We start from the raw sequence: 21,627 nt of genomic DNA, 5'->3' as shown, positions 1-21,627 counted from the left end.
TTTCTACCTGACTTTTTTTGTTGTTGTTGTTGGTACCAAGGTTTGAGCCCAGGGCACTTTACCACTGAGCACATTCCCTGCCCTTTTTATATTTCTGTTTTTTATTTTGAGACATTGTTTTGCCAAGTTGCTTAGGGCCTCACTAAGTTGTTGAGGCTGGCTTTGAAAATATTTGATCCTCCTCAGCCTCACCAGTCACTAGGATTATAGGTGTATGCCACCGTGTCCGGATTTACCTGAGTTGTTTAATGACATTAGGCAGGGCAATTTTCCCCGATTCTTTGTTTTTAATTTTTTTTTTTTTTTTTTTTTTATTTGTGAAGAGAGGAATGAGCATTCCTTTACATACAGCATCATTTGGCTTCCAGGCACTGTTTTAGAAACCCCATAGTGCCCACCCTAGCTATTTGGGAGACTGAGGCAGGAAGATCACAAGTTCAAAGCCAGCCTTAGCAACTTAGTGAGCCCTAGTCTCAAAATGCAAACTAAAGAAGGCTAGGAATATAGAAGTGTCCCTGAGTTTAATGTCTAGTACTAGTGGTGGTGGTAATAGGGAGACCAAAATAAACACTCTAGTGGGCTGAGATGTGGCTCAGTGGTAGAACGTTTGCCTTGTTCACACAAGGTACTGGCTTTCATCCCCAGTACTGCCAAAAAAAAGCCTTTAAAAATAGATGAAAACATTGTAATATAGATTCATGTTTACCTTGCAAAAATTAAGGACTTTTGGAGGGGATGGACATAATGATCAGTGGTAGAGTATCCTGTGTGAGGATCTGGGTTCAATCACCAGCATCATCAAAAATAAAAATATATGGGGCTGGGGATATGGCTCAAGTAGTAGCACGCTCACCTGGCATGTGTGAAGCACTGGGTTTGATCCTCAGCACCACATAAAAATAAAATAAAAACTAAAAAAAAACCTTAAAAAATAAAAATATAAAGGACTTTTTTTTTTTTTTAATAAACGAATTCTGGCTGTGTTGCCTATGCTGTCCTTAAATGCCTAGGCTCAAGGGATCCTCTGCCTCTTCCTCCCAAGTAGTTGAGACTGACTGTTGGGCATGCCACTTCACACTGTCAAATAATAACAAAGCATTCCCCTTCCCCGCATGGCACTGGTGATCAAACCCAGGGCCTAGAGCATGCTAGGCAGGCACTCTACTACTGAGCTATATACCTCCAGCCCAGAAATGTTACTTTTAGTGAATTCAATTACAAGTGTTTCTACAAAACTTAGCCAGATTTAGTAGTAATTTTAAAAACATAATAAGTGCTAACAGGGAAGGTGCTGTAAGAGTGAGAGAGTAGGGATGCTCATTTGATTGGAAATTTAGGAAATTTAGGGTATATTTTTATTCTTCTATATACTAACCATACTTCCTTGTGGTATGATGTTATCTACTCCTGGCTGTCCTAGATTTTGGATCATACAGATATAAAATATCTGTAATAGTGAGGGGCTAGACTAGATACATGATAATTTGAATTAGTGGAGGAGTGGGCACTAGTGGCAAAGGGATGTTAAAGTGAGTAGTCTATGGTATCTTGCCTTATTTTAAAAAGATCTATTTTACTGTGTTTTTTGTTTGTTTTGTTTTGTTTGTTCTTTGGGATGGGGATTGAACTCAAGGTAACTTTACCACTGTGCTATGTCCCTGGTCGTTTTTCTTTTTTGAGACAGAGACAAAGTTGCTGAGTGTCTGGCTAAATTGATGAGAATGACATTGATCTAGGAATCCTGCTCAGCTTCCCAAGTAGTTGGGATTCCAGGTTTGTGTCACCACACCTGGCTTAAGATAGAATTCTTTTTTTTTTTCCTACTTTATTTTATTTTATTGGGGCATTATAGTTGTACATAATGATGGGATTTGTTGTTGTATATTTATATATACACACACTATAACAAAACAATTTGACCATTATGACTTCCCAACACTTTTTCCCTTCTTCCTCCTGCACCACCCCCACTATTGATCTCCCTTTGATTTTCATGAGCTCTCCACCCCCCACACTTTTCCTTTTCCTTTTTTCTGACTTTCACATATGAGAACATATGACCCTTGACCTTCTGAGTTTGGCTTTTTTTGTTTAACATAATACTCTCAAGTTCCATCCATTTTCCTGCAAATGACATAATTTATTTATTTATTTTTTTTAGAGAGAGTGTGAGAGAGAGAATTTTTTTTTTAATATTTATTTTTTAGTTTTCAGTGGACACAACATCTTTGTTTGTATGTGGTGCTGAGGATCGAACCCGGGCCGCACGCATGCCAGGCGAGCGTGCTACCGCTTGAGTCACATCCCCAGCCCTAATTTAATTTTTCTTTATGTCTGAATACAGCTCTACTGTGCATAAACAGCATGGTTTCTTTATCTGTTCATCTGTTGGTGATACCTAGGCTGGTTCCATTGTTTGACTATTGTGAATTGTGCTGCTGTAAACATGGGTATGCATGTATTGGTTTAGTATGACTTTCATTCTTTAGGATAAATACCGAGAAGTAGAATCTGAGTCGTGGTGGTTCCATGCCTGATTTTCTGAGGAACCTACACACTGATTTCTATAGTGGTTGTACTAATTTACAATCCCACCAACAATGTAAAAATTTAGTTAGTCCTTTTTCTCCACATCCTCTCCAGCAGTTAATGTTGTATTCCTAATGAAGGCCATTCTGACTGGGGGGAGATGAAATCTCAGTATAGTATTGATTTGCATTTCCTGATATGCTAATAATGTTGAACATCTTTTTGTATTCTTGATGGACTTTTTTTTTTTTTTTTTGGTACCAGAGATTGAACCCAGGGGCACTTAACCACTGAGCCACATCCCTAGCCCTTTTTTTATATTTTATTAGAGACAGGGTCTCCCTGAGTTGCTTAGAGCCTTGTTAAGTTGCTGAGGCTGGCTTTAAACTCTCTGATCTTCCTGCTTCAGCCTCCCGAGTTGCTGGGCTTACAGGTGTGCTCCATGGCACCTGGCGATATTTGTATTTCTTCTTTTGAGACATGTCTGTATAATGCATTTGTCCATTTATTAATTTTTTTTTTTTGTTTTTAGGTGTTTAGTGTTTTTGTTTTTTGTACTGGGAATTAAACCTGGGGCATTTAACTACTGAGCCATATCCCAGCCCTTTTTATTTTTTATTTTGAGACAGGGACTCAATATGACACTTAAGGCCTTGCTAATTTGCTGATGCTGTCCTTGAACTTAGGAACTTAAATTTGTAAGTTTCCTTGAGGCAAAAATAGATTCATAGAAGGGCCTTAAAATACTACTTCAAAATAGGGTGCAGCACAATTCCTTGTTGAATCAGTATTAGTTAAGCACCTTTTGGTGTCTGCTCTGGCCCTGCTTTTGCATATTACTGCCTTGGGAAATCTGATCTTACAGTGTTTCAGAATTCTGAGACCTATAGGGCTGATAAGAATTATAGGAACCCCGGCTGGGGTTGTTGCTCATCATTAGAGTGCTTGCCTAGCACGTTTGAGGCACTGGGTTCGATCCTCAGCACCACATAAACAAACAAACAAATAAGTAAATAAATGAATAAATAAGTAAATAAAGGTATTGTGTCCAACTACAACTAAAAATATATATGTATTATGAAAAAAATAATAATTGCATTTTTATTAGTTTTTTCCAATTTATCTCATTAGAACATTTTTCAACCTATTCTAAAAAGAACACGTATCTTTCATTAATGTCCATTGAAAAATGTATCCTGAGTGCCCCAAAAGTGAATTAAAACAATATGCACAAATCTCAAAATATGATGAGTGAACGAAGGCAGGGAAAAGAATGCATATTTTAATTTTTTTCCATTTACTAGAAAATGCATCCTAATCTATAGTGCCAGAATACATCACACTGTTTTCCTGGGGATGCAAGTATATGTAGAATTGAGGTATACAGGGATAAGAGAAAACTTGGGGAGTAAAAAAAATGTGTTTATTGTCTTATTTTTGGCGATGATTTCATGAGAGTATACATATGCCAAAACTCAATTATTCAGTTTGATTATTTGTGGTTTATTTGTGTTATGTAATTCAAGAAAATTAGTTTTCAAGATAAGAAACCCGTGATTTTTAAAAAGGAAATATAAATAACTAATCAATGCAATATAAAAGACATCTTTACTTAGGGCAAGAAAATGTCAACTATTTCACCTTTTCTCCTTTTTTCTTTGTGGTGCTGGGGATCAAACCCAGGACCTCATGCATGCGTGCTAACCAACCACTGAGTTAGATCCTACTTCTCTACTTTTTTCCCATCTTTTTAAGTAACATCAGGGATAATTTTTGGTCTTTCCACTTTATATAATAACAAATAGAGTAGTGAGATGTGTTGATTTTCAGTGTGTTGTTTTCCATTATTCTCTCCCTTTCCCTTATGTGAAATCATTCTTGTAGGCTGATCTAAGAGTACCATCACCTGAACAAAATTACTTGTCATGGTCCCTCCTATAGTTTATTCCAGTACTGATGACTAAAAATTGTTAGGGATTTTGTAAATATTTTATATAGGATAAGATTAAAAAAATTTTTTTTCTAACTTTCCATACAGCTTTCTGAAACAAAGGTTTTCACTGCCTCATCTGTTCCAGCAGAGAATCATGTCACACCTACACAAAGGTAAGCACTTTTGCCCGTGCTTTATTATTAAAAGCAATTTTTATTTTATTTTGCTGTAGGACAAGAGTTTTCTTTTTGGGGTCTCTTTTTGATTTTCTTTTTTCATCTAAGACTAAACTTTAATTACCTCTACCTGGTGTCCTAACATCTTTGATTATTTCCTAATGGGTTGTATTCACTGATGGATTAAAAAATAGTGATAATTTTTGTGATTTGGTAGCAGTTGTGGTAAATTGTTAAACCTATTTAATGGCTGTTTCACTTAAAAATTTTTTTTGACAGAATAAATAATTACATTCCATCCTTTCATTTCTTTTTTTTTTTTTTTAAACATTTAATTTTAGTTGTAGGTGGACACAGTACCTTTATTTTATTTTTATGTGGTGCTGAGGATCCAACCCCCTGCCTCATGCATGCTAGGCGAGTGCTCCACCTCTGAGCCACAACCACATCCTTCCTTTTTTTCTTCATGTAATCATATTTATTTATATTCCTCCAACCTAATACAAACTTCTCATTTCATATGGGTTGTTCTAGTATTTAATCTACTAGACCAAAGAAAAGGAAGGGACTTTGGGGACATCAACAACATTCTTAGAATGTGTATTGAACTAGATGTCTGATTTTTTTTCATGATAATGGAAATTATTATTTCCTCATAATTTTCATGATAAAAGACCTATGAGAATGGTTTAAAATGCAATGACCTGGAATGATGAAAACCTGGATGTATGTGACATCTTAGAAAAGAAGGCAATTTTGAACCTAACATGCCCAGTCTCATGCTAAATGAGATAATTTGTAAGACCTTATTTTCTTTTTTTTAAAGAGAGAGAGAGAGAGAGAGAGAGAATTTTTTAATATTTATTTTTTAGTTTTCAGCGGACACAACATCTTTGTTTGTATGTGGTGCTGAGGATCGAACCCGGGCCGCACGCATGCCCAGGCGAGCGCGCTACTGCTTGAGCCTCATCCCCAGCCCCTGTAAGACCTTATTATAGGGAAATAAAAATAGTGGAAGTTACATCTTATAATACACCATTGTATGAATTGCTCGGAATTTCTTGTTAAACGCACATAACTTCAGTATATTTGTGACTCAATAAATTTACTAGAGTCATGTTCGTTCTTTCTTTTTTTGATGGTACCAGGGATTGAACTCAGGGGTGTTCCACTACTGACCTGCAACCACAGTATCTTCCCCACTCCCACCCAACTTTTGTTTATTTTTTCGGTTCTCACAAAGCTGTTGAGACTGTCCTTGAACTTGTGATCCTTCTGCCTGAGCCTTTTGAGTAGCTTGGATTATTAATGTGTACCACCATGCCTGTCCATTTTCATTTTTGGAAAAAAATTAATTGACAATTTTTTAGTGGTTTGTTTATTTTTCAGAAGCATAATGTGCTCTTTTCCACATGTATGTCTTAACAACTTTTTTGGAATACAACTTTCTCTGGGTTTTGATAGTAATGCAAGCAATATTTATGATGGGTTATAGGTCTTAAACTATCCTTGATTTGTTTCCCAGGTATTAGGTTACCATAAATGAGAACATTATTTTGGAGTCCGATATATTTGTCTAGAAATTCAACTTGGCTATGGGTAAGGGAATGACAATGTATAAGGAATGGAAATTCGGGCTGAGAAATTTGCTGTGTATGAGTATTAAGTACTGAATTATTTTAATTAAAGATTAGTCTTAAAAGGAGAAAAAAATAGACCCCAAAATGGAAACACTTGTTCTCTAGCAAAAACAGGCATGCTGAGAATTTCAGTTTAGAATATTGATGGAAACAGTTCTTTGAAGGGATTATTAGAGCACCATTTTAGGTAATCTGGTGCATTTTTACAGGTACTACAAGATTCACCTTACCTTGTAGGTAAGTTTGGAGAAGCTATTATAGGAAGATCGCTCATTCGTGCATAGTATTATCTGAATTTTACGTCTTGATGCTTTCAGGTTTTAGGCCACGTTTCTCAGATTTGAATATCTGTCATTCTGGGGGCATTGTAGGAGTTCTAGTGGATCAAGTATTTGTTAATTTGTTGTGCCTTTATACCTGAATTTATCAGAGAGAAAATTACATATGGTTATAGGATAGAATGTAAAACTCTTATAGATATTTAATTGTAAACATGAGAATTCAAGATCTTCTACCACGGTTAAGTTCTCATTCTCTAAAAATGTTGATAAACTCTGCTATATGAAAAATTTAAAAACTCTGGTTCCAAATAATAAATAAGATAAAATATTCTAAACAAAATGAGTCAAACTTTAGAAAATTATTAAAGTTTTCATAATTGCTTCAGGTTTTCATATCAGTCAACAATGTGTCATTTATGTGAATATTGACAAGTAGTTTTTCATTATTGTTTTCTTCAAAGTCATGCCTTAGTCTCTCTGGCATTGTAATCTGTTTTTAGTGATTGGTGTCTTCCTTTTCACCATCTTCAGTCTTCAATTTCATTTTACAAAGATTCTGTTCACTTAGATGATTTCTAGTTTAAATTTATTTTATATTGATTCACTTCTCAGATTCATTAGTTGGTAAGATTTGCTTATAATTGGTTTCCTGATTTGCTTTTTGTCTGCTTAGCATTGATCTAGTATCCTTGCTCCAGAAGCCTGTCCCTCCCAGTCAAGCCTCAGATGTCAACTCCTTTGAAACCTCCCAACAGCAGGGCTTTGGCCAAGCTCTTATCTTCACAAATTCTCAACACAACAATCAGATGGCACCAGGAACTGGTAGCTCCACTGCTGCCAATTCCTATTCTCCTCACAGTCTGGTAATTTACTTTTATTTCAGTATGGGATTTTAAGGAATATACCCATTAACAGCTGTATTGTAGAGTATGACACATACCTTATAATTATGTTCTCATAATTAGTATAAAATATAATATTTCTACATTAGATCTTGGTCCAGAAAACAATGATGTGATAATTTCCAAGCACATATCTGATGTTTCCATGTGGAATTTAATTACTGAGTTTCCTGGACAAAGATAAAAATTTTTTTTCCTTTAATGATAAGTTTTCAACTAACAATCACTTTGATTGCAAGCATTCTTATTAATGATTTTTTGGTTTCTTTTTTTGGATTTTGTTATATAGTCTGCCTATACTCAATGTGTTAAAATTTTAATTTGGTTTTAAGTTTACTTAAATCCAAAGTTTGACCAGGCATAGCAGCACTTGCCTGTAATCCCAGCGACTTGGGAGGTTGAGGTGGGAGGATTGCAGGTTTGAAGCCATTCTCAGCAATTTAGTGAGTTCTTGAGAAGTTTAGTGTGATCCTGTCTCAAAATAAAAAGGGCTGGGGATATATAGTTTAGTGGTAAAGCCCCCTTGGGTTAAGTCCCATAACACTTCGCCCCCACCCCCGCAAAAAAAATGCAAACTTTGTAAGTATTAACTTGCTATAAAATCCTGTAAAAACAATTCTTTTAACGTCTTCCGGGGTGCTCATAGTTTTTACGATTTTCTTTTTCTTTTTTTCATAAAATAAGGCTGCTTTTTAAAAAAATGTCAGAGTTTAAGGCTCTTATTTGGATGTGTTTTCATTGAAGCAATGTCATCCAGTGCTCCCTGTATAGCTTTTTTTTTTTTTTTTTTAATGCCTTTATTTGTTTATTTTTATGTAGTGCTAAGGATCTAATTAAGTGCCTTACACAGCTCGGCAAGTGATCTACCACTGAGCCACAACCCCAGTCCCTGTGTGACTTTTGATGAGAGCTAGGCTCCCATCAGAAAGAACTCTGGACCTGTTAGTGACGAATATGAAGATAGGCTGATTGGAGTAAAGCTTAACTTAGATCCAGCATAGCTTGGGAAAGGATGTAGTTGCAGTAAGGTGAAATGAAGTCCATGTCCAACTGTAGAATGTTCAGAGCTGCCAGATGGGAGGTGGAAAAGATATGAACATAGACTTACAACTTTCATTACTGGTAATTATTTCTTTCTGTGTCATGTTTTACTTGATCAATTGTCAAGAAACTGAATTTTCACTTCCATGAATTAAGTAGTTCACTGTACCCTGATAAAATTGAGAGTTGAATATGCAGATATGTCGTTGCACTCTCTTATTTGCAGTCACACTTCACTTTGGACAGGGTACCTGCATTTGTAGTGTCATTGATATGAGTGGGGTCAGTGATTTGAAGTGAACATGGTATTTTGTCTTTTATGAGATAGGCCTAATAAACTTCCTGAATTTTGATTGAACCAACAACTCTCCTTTCTTCTGTGTCTTGCTACTTGCCTCTGTTATAATGCTGTTCTTGGTGATTTTCTGATCTCAAAGTGGTCATGAATTTATAAGTAAAACTTGAGTTTTTACAGTAACCATTCAGTAGGTTGTGTAATGACCAACAACTTGAGGACTGCAGTAATAATTGTTTGAGTAGTATTACACTAGAGCAGTGATTCTCAAAGCTATTGCTGTTTAATTATAAACATAATATAATTATATAACATATATAATTATAAACATCGGGAAAATTACACAGGACAAAATAAGTTGCAATCTGTGGGATTGGGACTTGGGTACTATGTGTTTATATGTGCATTATAAATATGTGCGTACCATTAATACACATATTTTTAAGGCTTTTTAAATTGGTTCAATGGTTAGGTGGCAATTGGAGGTCCTGTACTAAGTGTTACCTAGGGCAGCCAGCAGTTGATTGACTGAGTTCTTTGTGTTGTAAAGTGCACACAAAGTACATCAGTAAAGCTAGCTGATGTATGATTGAGGTTATATAAGAAATGAGGAAGAAGAGAGCAACATTTAGGTAGACTTCCTTGAACAGGTTTGCTTGAACTGGGTTTTGTGGGTTTGGTGGTGACATGGACAGCAAATCTGACCCAGTGACAGTAATATTTATACAACTGTTTCTGTGTTCTGTGTTTTGTTCTATATTATGAGTCATGGAATCAGATCTGTGATTGATATGTTACAGTAACCCACAACGTAGCATTTTGCTCACATTGGAGAATTTTAGATTTCCTTACAACTGGAATATTCCCTGCCATTGAATATTAATGAAAAATAATCACATCAGTTTTCTTGCAGTAACTTTGTGGGAATATGAAGTATTTATTTTTGACCATGGATTTAAAAAAATTTTTTTTGTAGTTGTAAATGGACAGAATGCCTTAATTTTATTTGTTTATTTTTATGAGGTGCTGAAGATCAACCCAGTGCCTCATGCATGCTAGGCAAGCGCTTTGCCACTGAGCTACAGCCCCAAGCTGACTGACCATGGATGGTTTTGACATGTAATTTTGTCAGAGAACATATCAGGATGACTTAAAAATGAAAAAGGCAATTGCTTTTCCCCTGTATTTTTCAGTCTTTGGCTTTTGTTCTTTTTGGATCTTGACATCTGACTTGACAGGACAGATGGAGAAGGAAAAGCATTATTTTTTTGTGAATTTACTTATGAAGAAGCTTTGTTGTTTCTGGTCTTCTAAAAAAATTTGAAATGGTTGGATGCAGTGGCACATGCCTGTAATCCCAGCTGCTTGGGAGGCTGAGGTAGGAGGATTGAAAGTTCAAAGCCAGCCTCAGCAAAAGCGAGGCACTAAGCAACTCAGGGAGATCCTGTCTCTAAATGAAATACAAACTAGGGCTGGGGATGTGGCTCAGTGGTCGAGGGCCCTGAGTTTAATCCTTGGTATGAAAAACCTCAACCAATCTTGAAATGAACCTCCAGGAAACAAGGTATTTGCTCACACTGAAATACTCATGTCTTTCCTTGTCTAATCTTTGAATATTAACATTTTAAGTTCTCTTCTATAACCCTTATTTGACCTTGAAGGGTGACCTCAGGGATTATGTCTTTTGTGACTAAACGTATTCTAATCAAAAAAGAATTCAAGGGCTGAGGGCATAGCTCCTTGGTAGAGGGCTTGGCTTACATGCACAAAGCTCTAGGTTCAATCCCCAGGACCAAGGGAAAAAAAAAAGGAATTCAGTATTTCATAGATTAAGAAAGTATTGTGTTTTGTTTGTCAAGCATGTTTATCATTTACTTTTTCTTTTCAGTTTAAAGAAGTGATGTTTAATGGTATATTTGAGGCATTACTTAAAAAAATTGTTTTGGTTGTGGTGGTGCACACCTGTAATCCTAGGTTTTCTGGAGACTGAGGCAGGAGTATAACAGATTAAGGATAGCCTGGGCAATTTAGCAAGATCCTATCTCAAAATAAAAAAGGGCTGGGGATATATCTTAGTGGTAGAGCACCTCTGGTTCAATCATCAGTGCTGGGGGATGAGAGTATTCTTCAAATCTATGGCAAATAGTTCTGTTCCTTTTAACTTCATGTCAGAATCAGGAAGGAATGTTGGATTTACTTAGTAAGTTACTGCATCTTCATCATTTTTTTCATATAGTATTTTTCTAAAGTGAGGCTTACCAGTTCCAATTTTCTAGGTTAAAGTTTTTAAAATACTTCTGAAAATTCTTGTGTTTTTAAAGCCTTGGGTAGGAATTCTGTATTGCTAAGAATTTGTTGTTTTTTTCCCTTTAAAGTCATCTGTCCTTGGCTCAGGATTTGGAGAGCTTGCTCCATCAAAAATGGCAAATATCACAAATTCCCAGATTTTGGACCATTTAAAAGCTCCAAGTTTGGGACAATTTGCCACCACTCTGAATTCACAGCAGAATAATACGAGTCCCCCCAAAACTACTACTTCATGGGACCTCAAGCCCTCGGCATCCCAGGCCTCTGTTCTCAGTCATTTTGGTAAGTATATATTTTCTGTGCTGGTTTGCCTTTTACTGCAGACATGCTAACTCATTAGCAAAGTGTGTTGACTTGTGAACTCTGTAAAGTGGATCTTGTCCAGAGGCATTTCTTCTAAGAAGAATTCTTATGGTTTTTTAATTAAATCAACAGTCTTTTTTTGTATTATAAAATACTTGCATTTATTTGTTGTTGTTGGTAGTAGTAGTAGTAATAGTCATTCATACTTGGAAGAGATGTATAAGAGCAAGGTATCATGAAAATATGAGTGTACAACACTTTGAGTAAATGCATATCTAGAATTTTCTGAGCTTAGTAGAAACACGGTGGTGACAGAAGATGGAACTTGGACAACATTTTTAATCATACCTTTTATGGGTTTGGAATACAAAGCACTTGCCTAGTGTGTGTGAAGCCCTGAGTTTAATCCCCAGCTCTGGGTGGGGTGGGGGGAATCTGTACCCTCTGAAATGTTTTCTTATTCTGACATTTTGCACGTGTCCACCTCATTTGGTCAAACTTTGCTCTCTCCTATTTGTGTGTGTATTGCATGTGTAAGTTGAATGTTTTCTAAACAGAACTCTCACAGATACTGTGATATTAAACTACCATTCCCTACTTAAACTTGCCTGCCAGTGTTTTAAGGAATAGTGGGGGATATTTTAATGATAATAGTTGGTTGTTTGGGCTTCTTTTTATTAAGTTCTAATGAGAGACATGGAAGCCCATTTCTATGGTAGATGAAATGGCTTACTATGTCTAAGTACTTGAGATGACTTCTAGGAAATCTAAGGAATCTCTTTGGGAGGTTCTATCGAGGTTGGATACATAGTTACCTCTGTCTAATGCATAAGAAAATTAGGGATTCCCTAAAGGAAAACAGGTGTTGGGCATAAACTATGTTCTTTATATAGACATTTTAGGCACAATGAGCCACTTATTTTGGTTGATGTGTTGGTACCTGTTGTTTAGCACACCCCAACGTTCCAGGTTCCAGATGCCAGCCAAGGGTCATCTTCAGGCAGACATTTATTATAGCAGTTGTAGCCTCATCTGTTCAGCTGCAGTGGTGCAGGCCTGTAATTCCAGCAGCTCAGGAGGCAGGAGGATTGCGAGTTCAAAGCCAGCCTCAGCAAAAGCGAGGTGTTAAGCAACTCAGTGAGACCCTGTCTCTAAATAAAAATACGAAATAGGGCTGCGGATGTGGCTTAGTGGTCGAGTACCCCTGAGTTCAATCCCTGGTACCCACCTCCCTCTCCCTCTAAAAAATAGAAGTGATAGAAATATTTAGATTGTAAGCATGTTATTCCCATGTTCTTTATGAAGTTTGTATTTTCCATACATGCTTCTAATCCCAGGTTCAGAAATGGATTCACCTAAACTGGATCTGCCGTTTAGTTTTTATAAATTATATTTTGTTGGAACTCAGCCAGTGTAGCCGAAGTCTGGCTATTTCCCACAAATTCAGCGTTGAGTAGTTTCTGACAGATAACTTTCAACAATTAAAATTTATATTATGTGTTCCTTTACCAAAAAAAAAAAAAATATTCCCCATGTCTCTCCCATATGACAGAGGTGGCATTTCAGAAAAATCCACATGAACACACAAAAATTAAGGTATATAGTGTATCTGTGTATTTCGATGCAGTGTCTCTGAAGATAACCATGAAATGGTTACAGTGCTTGCCTCTAGACTAAGTATGAAAGCAGCAATGGAAGGAAGATTTGTATTCTTCATATTCATTCCTATTTAAATTTTGTAACATCACATTTATTTTTCAAAGTAAAATAAGTTTTAAAAGATACATGTAGGGCTGGAGTTGTGGCTCAGTGGTAAGAATGCTTGCCTATCACATGAGGCATTGGATTCAAATAAATAAATAAAATAAACATATTGTGTTCATCTACCAAAAAAAAAAATTTTTTTTTCAAGTGGCTGGGGTGGTGCATGCCTGTAATTCTAGTTGCTTGGGAAGCTAAGGCAGGAGGATGATTTCAGTTCAGCCTTGACAACTTTGCAAGACCGTGTCTCAAAAAATAAAAAGGGATAGATCAGTAGTAAATCACATCTGGGTTTAATACTAAGGAACACACACAGAAGTTATGTATGCAACCCATAAAACACAACCAGGTGCCTGGGACGTGTGTCTATTGATCTGAATATTCAGATAGCTAAGATGGGAGGATTGTGAGTGCAAGGCCAACCTGGGCAACATGCAAAAACTGTCTCCAACCCCCCGCCCCCAAACACACAAAACAAAGCCATAAACAATAAAAACATAATTATCTGTTAGCTAATGGACACGCACATGTAGCACTTTAATAGTGTTTGTAAACATCCCTGCTCCATATTCTCTAGCATAAAATATATGTCCTCTCTGCATAAGAAATAAGGTATAAACCTACTTTGGCATTCTTTTCCAGTTACTATATTATACATTTTAATTATTTTCTCTTTCTCCCCATCCCCTCAGTGTGTGTTTCTGTCTGTCTGGCTCAAGAGATTCAACTAGAAGATGATCATAGAAACTGGTGGTGATTGACCTCTTCATAATCACTGAGGTTACAAGAGGGATTTTGAAATTCTTGTTGCAAAATAATTGTTGCTTCTTCTTCTTCTTCTTTTTTTTTCTCCCTTTACATATTTCATAGATTTCAAATCTCAGCCTGAGCCATCCCCAGTTCTTAGTCAGATGAACCAGCGACAACAGCACCAGACCCAGGCAGTTAGCATTTCTACTCCTGGTTTGGAGTCCTTTGCTTCCCAGTCAAAACACCGAGAATCAGCACCTGGGGACAGTATCTCTGCTATGAACAAACTTTTGCAGCTCCCTAACATGGCTGTTGAAAATATTGCTGTATCTGCCCACCAACCACAGCTCAAACACATTAAACTCCCTAAGCGACGGATGCCTCCAGCTTCTAAGGTGGGTATTCCATCATGAAGTCTTTGCCCCAAGGATTTGGTGGATGATAATCTAGCTCATATAGTGGGATACTAGGCTTAGAAACTGTAATGCAGTGTTTGAAAACTGAGGATTTGGTCATTACTCAGTGACTGGGATAATTTACAGGGAATAGCTTTGTACTGAGAACCAGAGTCTTTTAATTCAAACGCAGACTTGAGAATTGGCTAAAAGCACTCTATTTCTTATGTATCCTGCTATGTGCCATAGTTGGAGGCTGTGTGGATCTATGACCAGTTAATAAGTTCGTAATTTGTATGTTCCTGAAAATATGTTGTTCAGTGTACACTCACCCACTGCCTCAACTCTATTCCAACTGCTTTAAAAAGCAATGGGTGCCATTTATACTGACCATTCCCATATGACCTTTAATTTTTTGTTGCTCTTTTCCCTTCAGAGTATGTGTGTGTCTGTTGCTCTCTCTCTGGTACTGGGGCTTGAACTCAGGGGCACTTAACCACATCCCCAGCCCTTTTTATATTTTATTTAGAGACAGGGTCTCACTGAGTTGCTTAGTGCCTCACTAAGAGGCTGGCTTTGAACTAGTGATCCTCCTGCCTCAGCCTCCTGAGCTGCTGGGATTACAGGTGTATGCTACCATGCCTGGCCCTTCACTCTCTTTTTAAAGGATCATATCCTTTTTTCTTTTTTTCTGTCTCTTACTCCTTGTTTCTGCCTTTATAGCCAGGGAACCCCGTTATTTGCTTGGCCGTGTTATAAGCCTTTCAGACTTGGAGTCCCTGTCAAGATAGCTTAGCTTTGCCTTTTCAGAATCCAGCTACTGCAGTGGAGATGCCTGGTTCAGCAGATGTCACAGGACTAAATGTTCAGTTCGGAGCCCTGGAATTTGGATCAGAACCTTCTCTCTGTGAATTTGGATCAGCTCCATGCTGTGAAAATAGTAATCAGATTCCCATCAGCTTGTATTCCAAGTCTTTAAGGTATAAAACTTTCCACTTCTCTGGATTTGACCAAATTTGTTTTTTTTTTTCTGTTCAAAATAAAATAGAGCCTAAGAAATCATGTCATAGAGGTAATAATATATCCATGGTAATAAGTTTATACAGCCATCAATAATGTTTAATTCCAGAGCTTTTCTTCCTTTACCCCCAAGAGAAACTTCATACCTGTGGCAGCCACTCCCAGATTCTCTTCTCTCTGCCACCCCTTGACAACCATTAATCTGTGCAGGATTTGCCTAACTTGGGACATTTTATACATCTAAAGTCATGTAAGATGTGACCTTTTGTGTCTGTCTTCTTTAACTTAACATAAGTTGTATGTATCCTTTTTCTGGCCAAACATTTCATGGAACAAAATATAGGCCATATTTTGTTTATCAATTCATTATTTGGGGAACATTTGATTTCTTTCTTCTTTTTGGTAATAGTGACTCATGTTACTCTGGACATTCATTACAAGTTTTGGGTACTTTCTTTTTTTGGATATATAACTAGGGGTAGAGGTTTTGGGTCATATGGTAACTGTTGTATTCAGACTTCTTCCAAAGTAAGTGCATATTTTGGGGGGGATGGGTGTCTTAACTGCATCATCTTAACATTTCTTCCAGTAATCTAGGAAGGATCCAATTCCTCTACATCTTTACAATACTAATTTTCTTCCAGTGGAATATTTTATAATAGAAAGTCCTAGGGAGCTGGGGTTGTGGCTCAGCAGTAAAGCGCTTGCCTAGCACGTGCAAGGTGCTGGGTTCAGTCCTCAGCACTACATAAAAGTAAATAAATAAAATAAAGATATTGTGTCTGACTACAACTTTAAAAAACAAAAGGAAATCCCAGATTTGAGATTTTGTCAGTTTTCCATGTTCAAAGGCCCAAAATTGGTTGTTTTGAGTTACCTTGAGTTACATGGTTCTAGATAACTGATTCATTAAAATATCTTAAGGATTCCTAAAGATATCCCCTCATCTGTTAGTCTTGTTTGGGGGTGGGGAGAGGAATTGTTGAACTTTAATAGAATGTAGTAGTGTAAATTTTTAGTTGCATGTTTAATTTAGAATATAAAAGTGGCTGGGGTTGTGGCTCAGCGGTAGAAGACTCGCCTAGCATGCATGACGTCCTGGGTTCCATCCTCAGCACCATATAAAAATAAATAAAATATAGAATATATCAGTAAATTGATAATATGGTTCTGTTTAATGATACCTATGTCAAGCAACATCAATCTATGTCTGATATTTTTATTCTTTTTAGTGATCCTTTGAATACCTCTTTACCTATGACCAGTGCTGTACAGAACTCCACGTATACAACTTCAGTCATTACCTCCTCCAGTCTGACCAGCTCATCCCTCAGCTCCACTAGTCCAGTAACAACATCTTCCTCCTATGACCAGAGTTCTGTGCACAATAGGATTGTGTATCAAAGCTCTGTGAGTCCATCAGAGTCAGCACCAGGAACTGTTATAGTAAGTGGTACTTCTGGTTTCTTCTCCTTGGCAATACTAGTGTATGATAAGTTATGCTTTGAGGACAAGATTTTGTCTTGAAATCCACCAACCTTTTGAGGAGAATCTTTATAGTTATGTTGAGTTTGGTTGTAGCAGGCATCTCTAGAGCTCATGCATGTAACTACACATACTTAGTGGAGAAAACCAAGACTATTAAGTAGTACAAGCATTGGTACTGGATGCACCTATATGGTTTGATATGTGTGCATTCTAAATGATTCTTGTACTCATCTTTGTGTTACTGATAATTTTTCATTGACTGGATATTATTCCACATTACCATAGCTATATTTATTATTTTATAATTATGTATTATCTACTCAGCTTTTGTTAATGATACTGGAATATAGATAAAGAAGTGAAAGGGCTGGGTATATAGCTCAGCTGGTAGAGTGCTTGTTTCATATGCACAAGGCACTGGGTTTAATCCTCAGCACCACAAAACAAAAAAAATTAGGGCTGGGGATGTGGCTCAAGTGGTAGCGAGCTCGCCTAGAATGCGTGATGCACTGGGATTGATTCTCAGCACCACATAAATGTGAAATAAAGATACTGTGTCCACCTAAAACTAAAGAAATAAATATTTTAAAAAAGTGAAATATCTGTCATATTTCAAAGTCTTCCTCTGCAGAGGATTGCTTTGTGCATATCTGATTATTATTGCCAGTGAGAGGTTTTCTTTTAAGTTGAATTGTACAAATATGTTCCGAGAATCTTAGAAGAAAACTTAAAAAGTAAAAGAAACAGAAACATACTAGGCCAATTCAACTGTTTTTATTCATGTATCCCATTAACAATTTAAAGTAGCTCATACTTGTAACATCTGCCTTGCAGGAAATAAATTTAATTCTATAATCTCATGTATTCCTTCCAAACCACTATGAACACTTTCTAGGTGTATCTTCAGCTCATTTCTTCTGTCTGCATTTCTTGTGAAATTAAAATCACTGTGTACATAAATGAATTTTTCAATGTGACGGCAGTATTCTATATCTTGATAAGGAATTTGGCTTATCTGTGTATGTGTTTCTTGAAACTCACCAAATGATCCTCTTAATAAATATGGTAAACAGATGTGGAGTTCTAGTTAGCGATTTGCATGCTGAAGAGTACTAGTGTATACAAATTTAATTTGAAATGCAGCAAAAGCAATTAGGAGGCTGGGTTGGGTTTGATTCTCAGCATCATATAAGTAAATAAAATAAAGATCCATCAACAACTAAGAATATATGTATATATTTAAAAAAGACAATTAGGAGATAAGATAGTGGCAAGAAAATGTTAATTATTCAATGGAAGTTATAAGATATGGGTATTTATAATTTTTTACTTTTTGAAGTTTTTTTGTTAAATATTTGGAGAAAAATCACTACACACTCAATTTGGTTTTCCTTTTATCACTTGACATCATTTTGTAAATATGACATGGTATCTTGGAATTTCACATCTATAACTCTGTGTCCAAGATTTCTAAGTGAATTTATTTATGCTTGTATTTATTTATTTTATATTCATTTACTTGGGTGTAATGGCGATTAAACTCAGGGGTGCTCTACCACTGAACTACATCCACAGTCCATCTAATTTATTTTTCTATTTTGACACGGGGTCTTGCTAAGTTGCTCAGAGTGGCCTCAGACTTGGGATCTTCCTGCTTTAGCCTCTCAAGTTGTCGCTATTACAGGAGTGTACCATCAAGTTTAAATGAGAAAACCCTTTGATACTGGGTTTCATTGAACCCAGAGGTCTTCTGTCACTGAGCTGTATCCCCAGCACTTTTAATTTTTTTTGAGATAGAGCTCACAAAGTTGCTGAAATTGTCTTTGAACTTTGAATCCTCCTGTTCAGCCTCCTGAATTGCTGTGATTATAGATGTCACCACTTCACCTGGTGCTAAGTGAATTCAAAAAGCTAACATTTTTTTTTTATTAATAGTGCTGGTAGTGACTAATCTTGTTAGTAAAAATCTAAACCTTTGTCTCAGAGGAGCCCCTCCTACCATCTTCATGCACACTCATACAACATGCTTGCACATTTTACATTGTGTAGATTATGCCCTGAAAAATAAATTTCCAGTTTAGGAAAAAGCTTTCATAGCACTAAGAAGACAATCATAATGTGGTGGGTCTTTTTTTTTTTTTCTTGGTAGTTGTAGATGGACAGAATACTTTTATTTGTTATGTGGTGCTAAGGATAGAACCCAGTGCCTCACACGTGGTAGGCAAACGCTCTGCCACATCCCAGTCCCTGGTGATTCTTTATTATTCAGATGGCATGCATCTGAAATCTTGTTTTTTTCCTTCTTTTGAGGGGTGGGTAACCAGGAATTGAACGTAGGGCCACTTAAGCACTGAGCCATATCCCTAGCCCTTTTTATATTTTATTTAGAGATAGGGTCTCACTGAGTTGCTTAGGGCCTCAGCTTCCCGAGCTGCTGGGGAATGCACCACTGCGTCCAGTTGAAATCTTAACTGTGTTTAAGAAATCTTGTCTTAATAAAACACTCAAATGACTGAGACCATTAATAAGATGTAGAGTACCCAATGGTAATGTTATTTAAGATATTTTTTCTGAGGTTATGTTATTATTTCTCTAGTGATAACAAAATCACAGGCTAGAACAGAATCACTAGTGCAGTAGTGCCTGCCTATAATCCAAGCTACTCAGGAGACTGAGGCAGGAAGATCACAAGTTTGAGGCCAGCTTGATCAATTTAGCAAGCGCCTACCTTAAAATAAAAATTAAAAAGGCCTGGGGTAAATAAAAAGGGTTCAGTGGTAAAACACTTCTGGGTTCAAACCCCAATACCCAAAGGAAAAAACAAAATGAACAAAATCACAGGCTAGAACAGAATCTTGCAACATGTTAGCAGAGTTAGATGGAGCTTTTCTCATTTTGTCCTTTCCACCATTCCCTTTACTTGAACATTCAGAAAAAACATCTGTGTCTTCTGGCCACCTTAGATTAATCTGTCTCACCATCTTTCTGTTTCTGGAGTGTGCATGTACAGGTGTCTATACACACCACACACACACACACACACACACACACACACATGCATGTACTCAGACACATCTGGAATATCCACAGATTAAGACTGTCTTCCCAGGAACCATTTGATTGACATGTTAGTGTTTCCAATCATAATATAGGCTGCATCCTTGTAATACTTAGATTCAAATAAGTTAAGCTTCTGGATTCCATGTAGCTGTTGTAGTCCAGTTCTGGCCCCTTAAATATACTGCTTTCTTTGCCTTTGGCCTTATTCTGGTTCCCACAACTTTTTTTCCTCATAGCAGATAGCCTGGTTTTTGGGAGTATGTCATTGACAAGAAGCAGCTGGCAGGTTTGTTATCAAATTACTTGTCTGATATGGAGGTTGTTCTGCAAATTATTATTTAGCCCTAACTGATAAAATTTCCTGTAACCCTGAAAGTTATTTTTTAATCTTGAGCTTTCTACTTTATATTCTCAACTGCTTACTAGATAATTCTAGTTAGATGTACCTTAGACCAGTTAAATTGAAACTTCCTTTAGCTTTTCTCCTTTTTATATCATTCTTTTTAAAAAAAAATTTTTTTGTATGTATAGATGGAGAATTCCTTTATCTTGTTTTTATTTTTATGCAGTGCTAAGGATAGAACCCAGTGCCTCACGTATGCTAGGCAAGCGCTCTGCCACTGAGCCACAGCCCCAGCCCTCTTAATATCATTTTTATTCCTTGATTCTTTGACCTGATTGGCAGGTCATTGTTGACTTGACACTGTACAATATAATTTTAACTCTCTTTTATTACTACTAACCTCACTTCATATCTTTATTTTTCTACAAGTGTGTTGAATATTGTCCTTTTTCCTGCCTGAAATATTTGGTATCACTCATAAGTAAAACCATAGGGCCAGAATGTTTTCTTTGTACGAAAGCTTGAAATTTCAGTTTCTTTAATTGGTAAAGTGATATTAAGCTTTCTATCTTTTTAAATTCGTGTCAAGGCATTTGTGTTTTCTAATTTTAAATTTGCTGCTATAAAATCTTTGTTTTTTCTTACTGTCCTTTTACCATCTGTAGGGACTATAACAATGTTGTCCTACCTCTTTTATTCCTTTTTGCAATACATGTATACATTGTATAAATATTTATTTGTATAATATTTTAATCAACACATGTATCTCTGCAAACATTCATAAATTCTTTGTGATAAAAAACTTCAAAACCTTTCTTCTAGCTTTCCCTTTTCTTGAAATTAAAAAAAAATCAGAAAATGTTAATCCATTAGTATGGAGAAGCGCTGGGTTAACTTGGTGTCTCAAGATTTTGTCTCCATTTTCTTGATCCTTGTGATGTGTAGGGCCCCTGGGTGAAAGCAGTGGGGAGTGAGGGTGCCAGAGAAAGAGCGGCTTTAGGTCTACAGGTTTTAAGTAAGTTCTCTATTTGCCTTCCCCTCACTCCTGCTCCCTCTTCTACTCATATATTAGGTGCTTGGAGTGGCTCTTTGATATGAGGTGTGTTGTCCTTTGGATTACATACTACTGGCATTACGATTTGGCTTTTCCAGTTTAGCTGAATCTGATACCATCCTTAATATGCTTTCTGGTATACAATATTTTGTTACTATTATTTTTGGCTGGGGGAGGGAGGATAACAGGGTTGAACTCAGTGGCACTCTACCACTGAGCCACATCCCCAGCCCTATTCTGTATTTTATTTAGAGACAGGGTCTCCCTGAGGTGCTTAGCAACTCGCCATTGCTGAGGCTGGCTTTGCACTTATAATCCTCCTGCCTCGGCCTCCTAAACTGCTGGGATT

At 36.7% G+C, this 21,627-nt stretch overlaps 1 protein-coding gene and 1 non-coding gene across 13 annotated transcripts in view; both read left to right on the top strand.

Moving 5' to 3' along the window:
- Positions 1-21,627, top strand: part of Ubap2 (ubiquitin associated protein 2) — a 102,104-nt gene that overhangs the window by 60,521 nt on the left and 19,956 nt on the right. For 11 of the 12 annotated variants that reach the window (XM_027931010.2, XM_027931008.2, XM_027931006.2 and 8 more), the window contains 6 exons: positions 4,568-4,635; positions 7,233-7,422; positions 11,173-11,386; positions 14,039-14,313; positions 15,124-15,293; positions 16,566-16,779. In XM_027931010.2, coding sequence (XP_027786811.2) covers positions 4,568-4,635; positions 7,233-7,422; positions 11,173-11,386; positions 14,039-14,313; positions 15,124-15,293; positions 16,566-16,779 — 1,131 coding nt within the window. The remainder of the gene's footprint in view (positions 1-4,567; positions 4,636-7,232; positions 7,423-11,172; positions 11,387-14,038; positions 14,314-15,123; positions 15,294-16,565; positions 16,780-21,627) is intronic. The other variant, XM_071600707.1, reaches the window with a different exon arrangement.
- LOC114089328 (small nucleolar RNA SNORD121A) lies at positions 7,557-7,637 on the top strand. The gene has a single exon (XR_003582154.1). It is a non-coding gene; the product is annotated as a small nucleolar RNA SNORD121A (small nucleolar RNA).

This window comes from Marmota flaviventris, chromosome 13 (assembly GCF_047511675.1).
Source record: "Marmota flaviventris isolate mMarFla1 chromosome 13, mMarFla1.hap1, whole genome shotgun sequence".
NCBI classification, from domain to species: Eukaryota; Metazoa; Chordata; class Mammalia; order Rodentia; family Sciuridae; genus Marmota; species Marmota flaviventris.
Note: the sequence above shows the minus strand (reverse complement) of the source record. Positions and strands in the feature narration are given on the sequence as shown.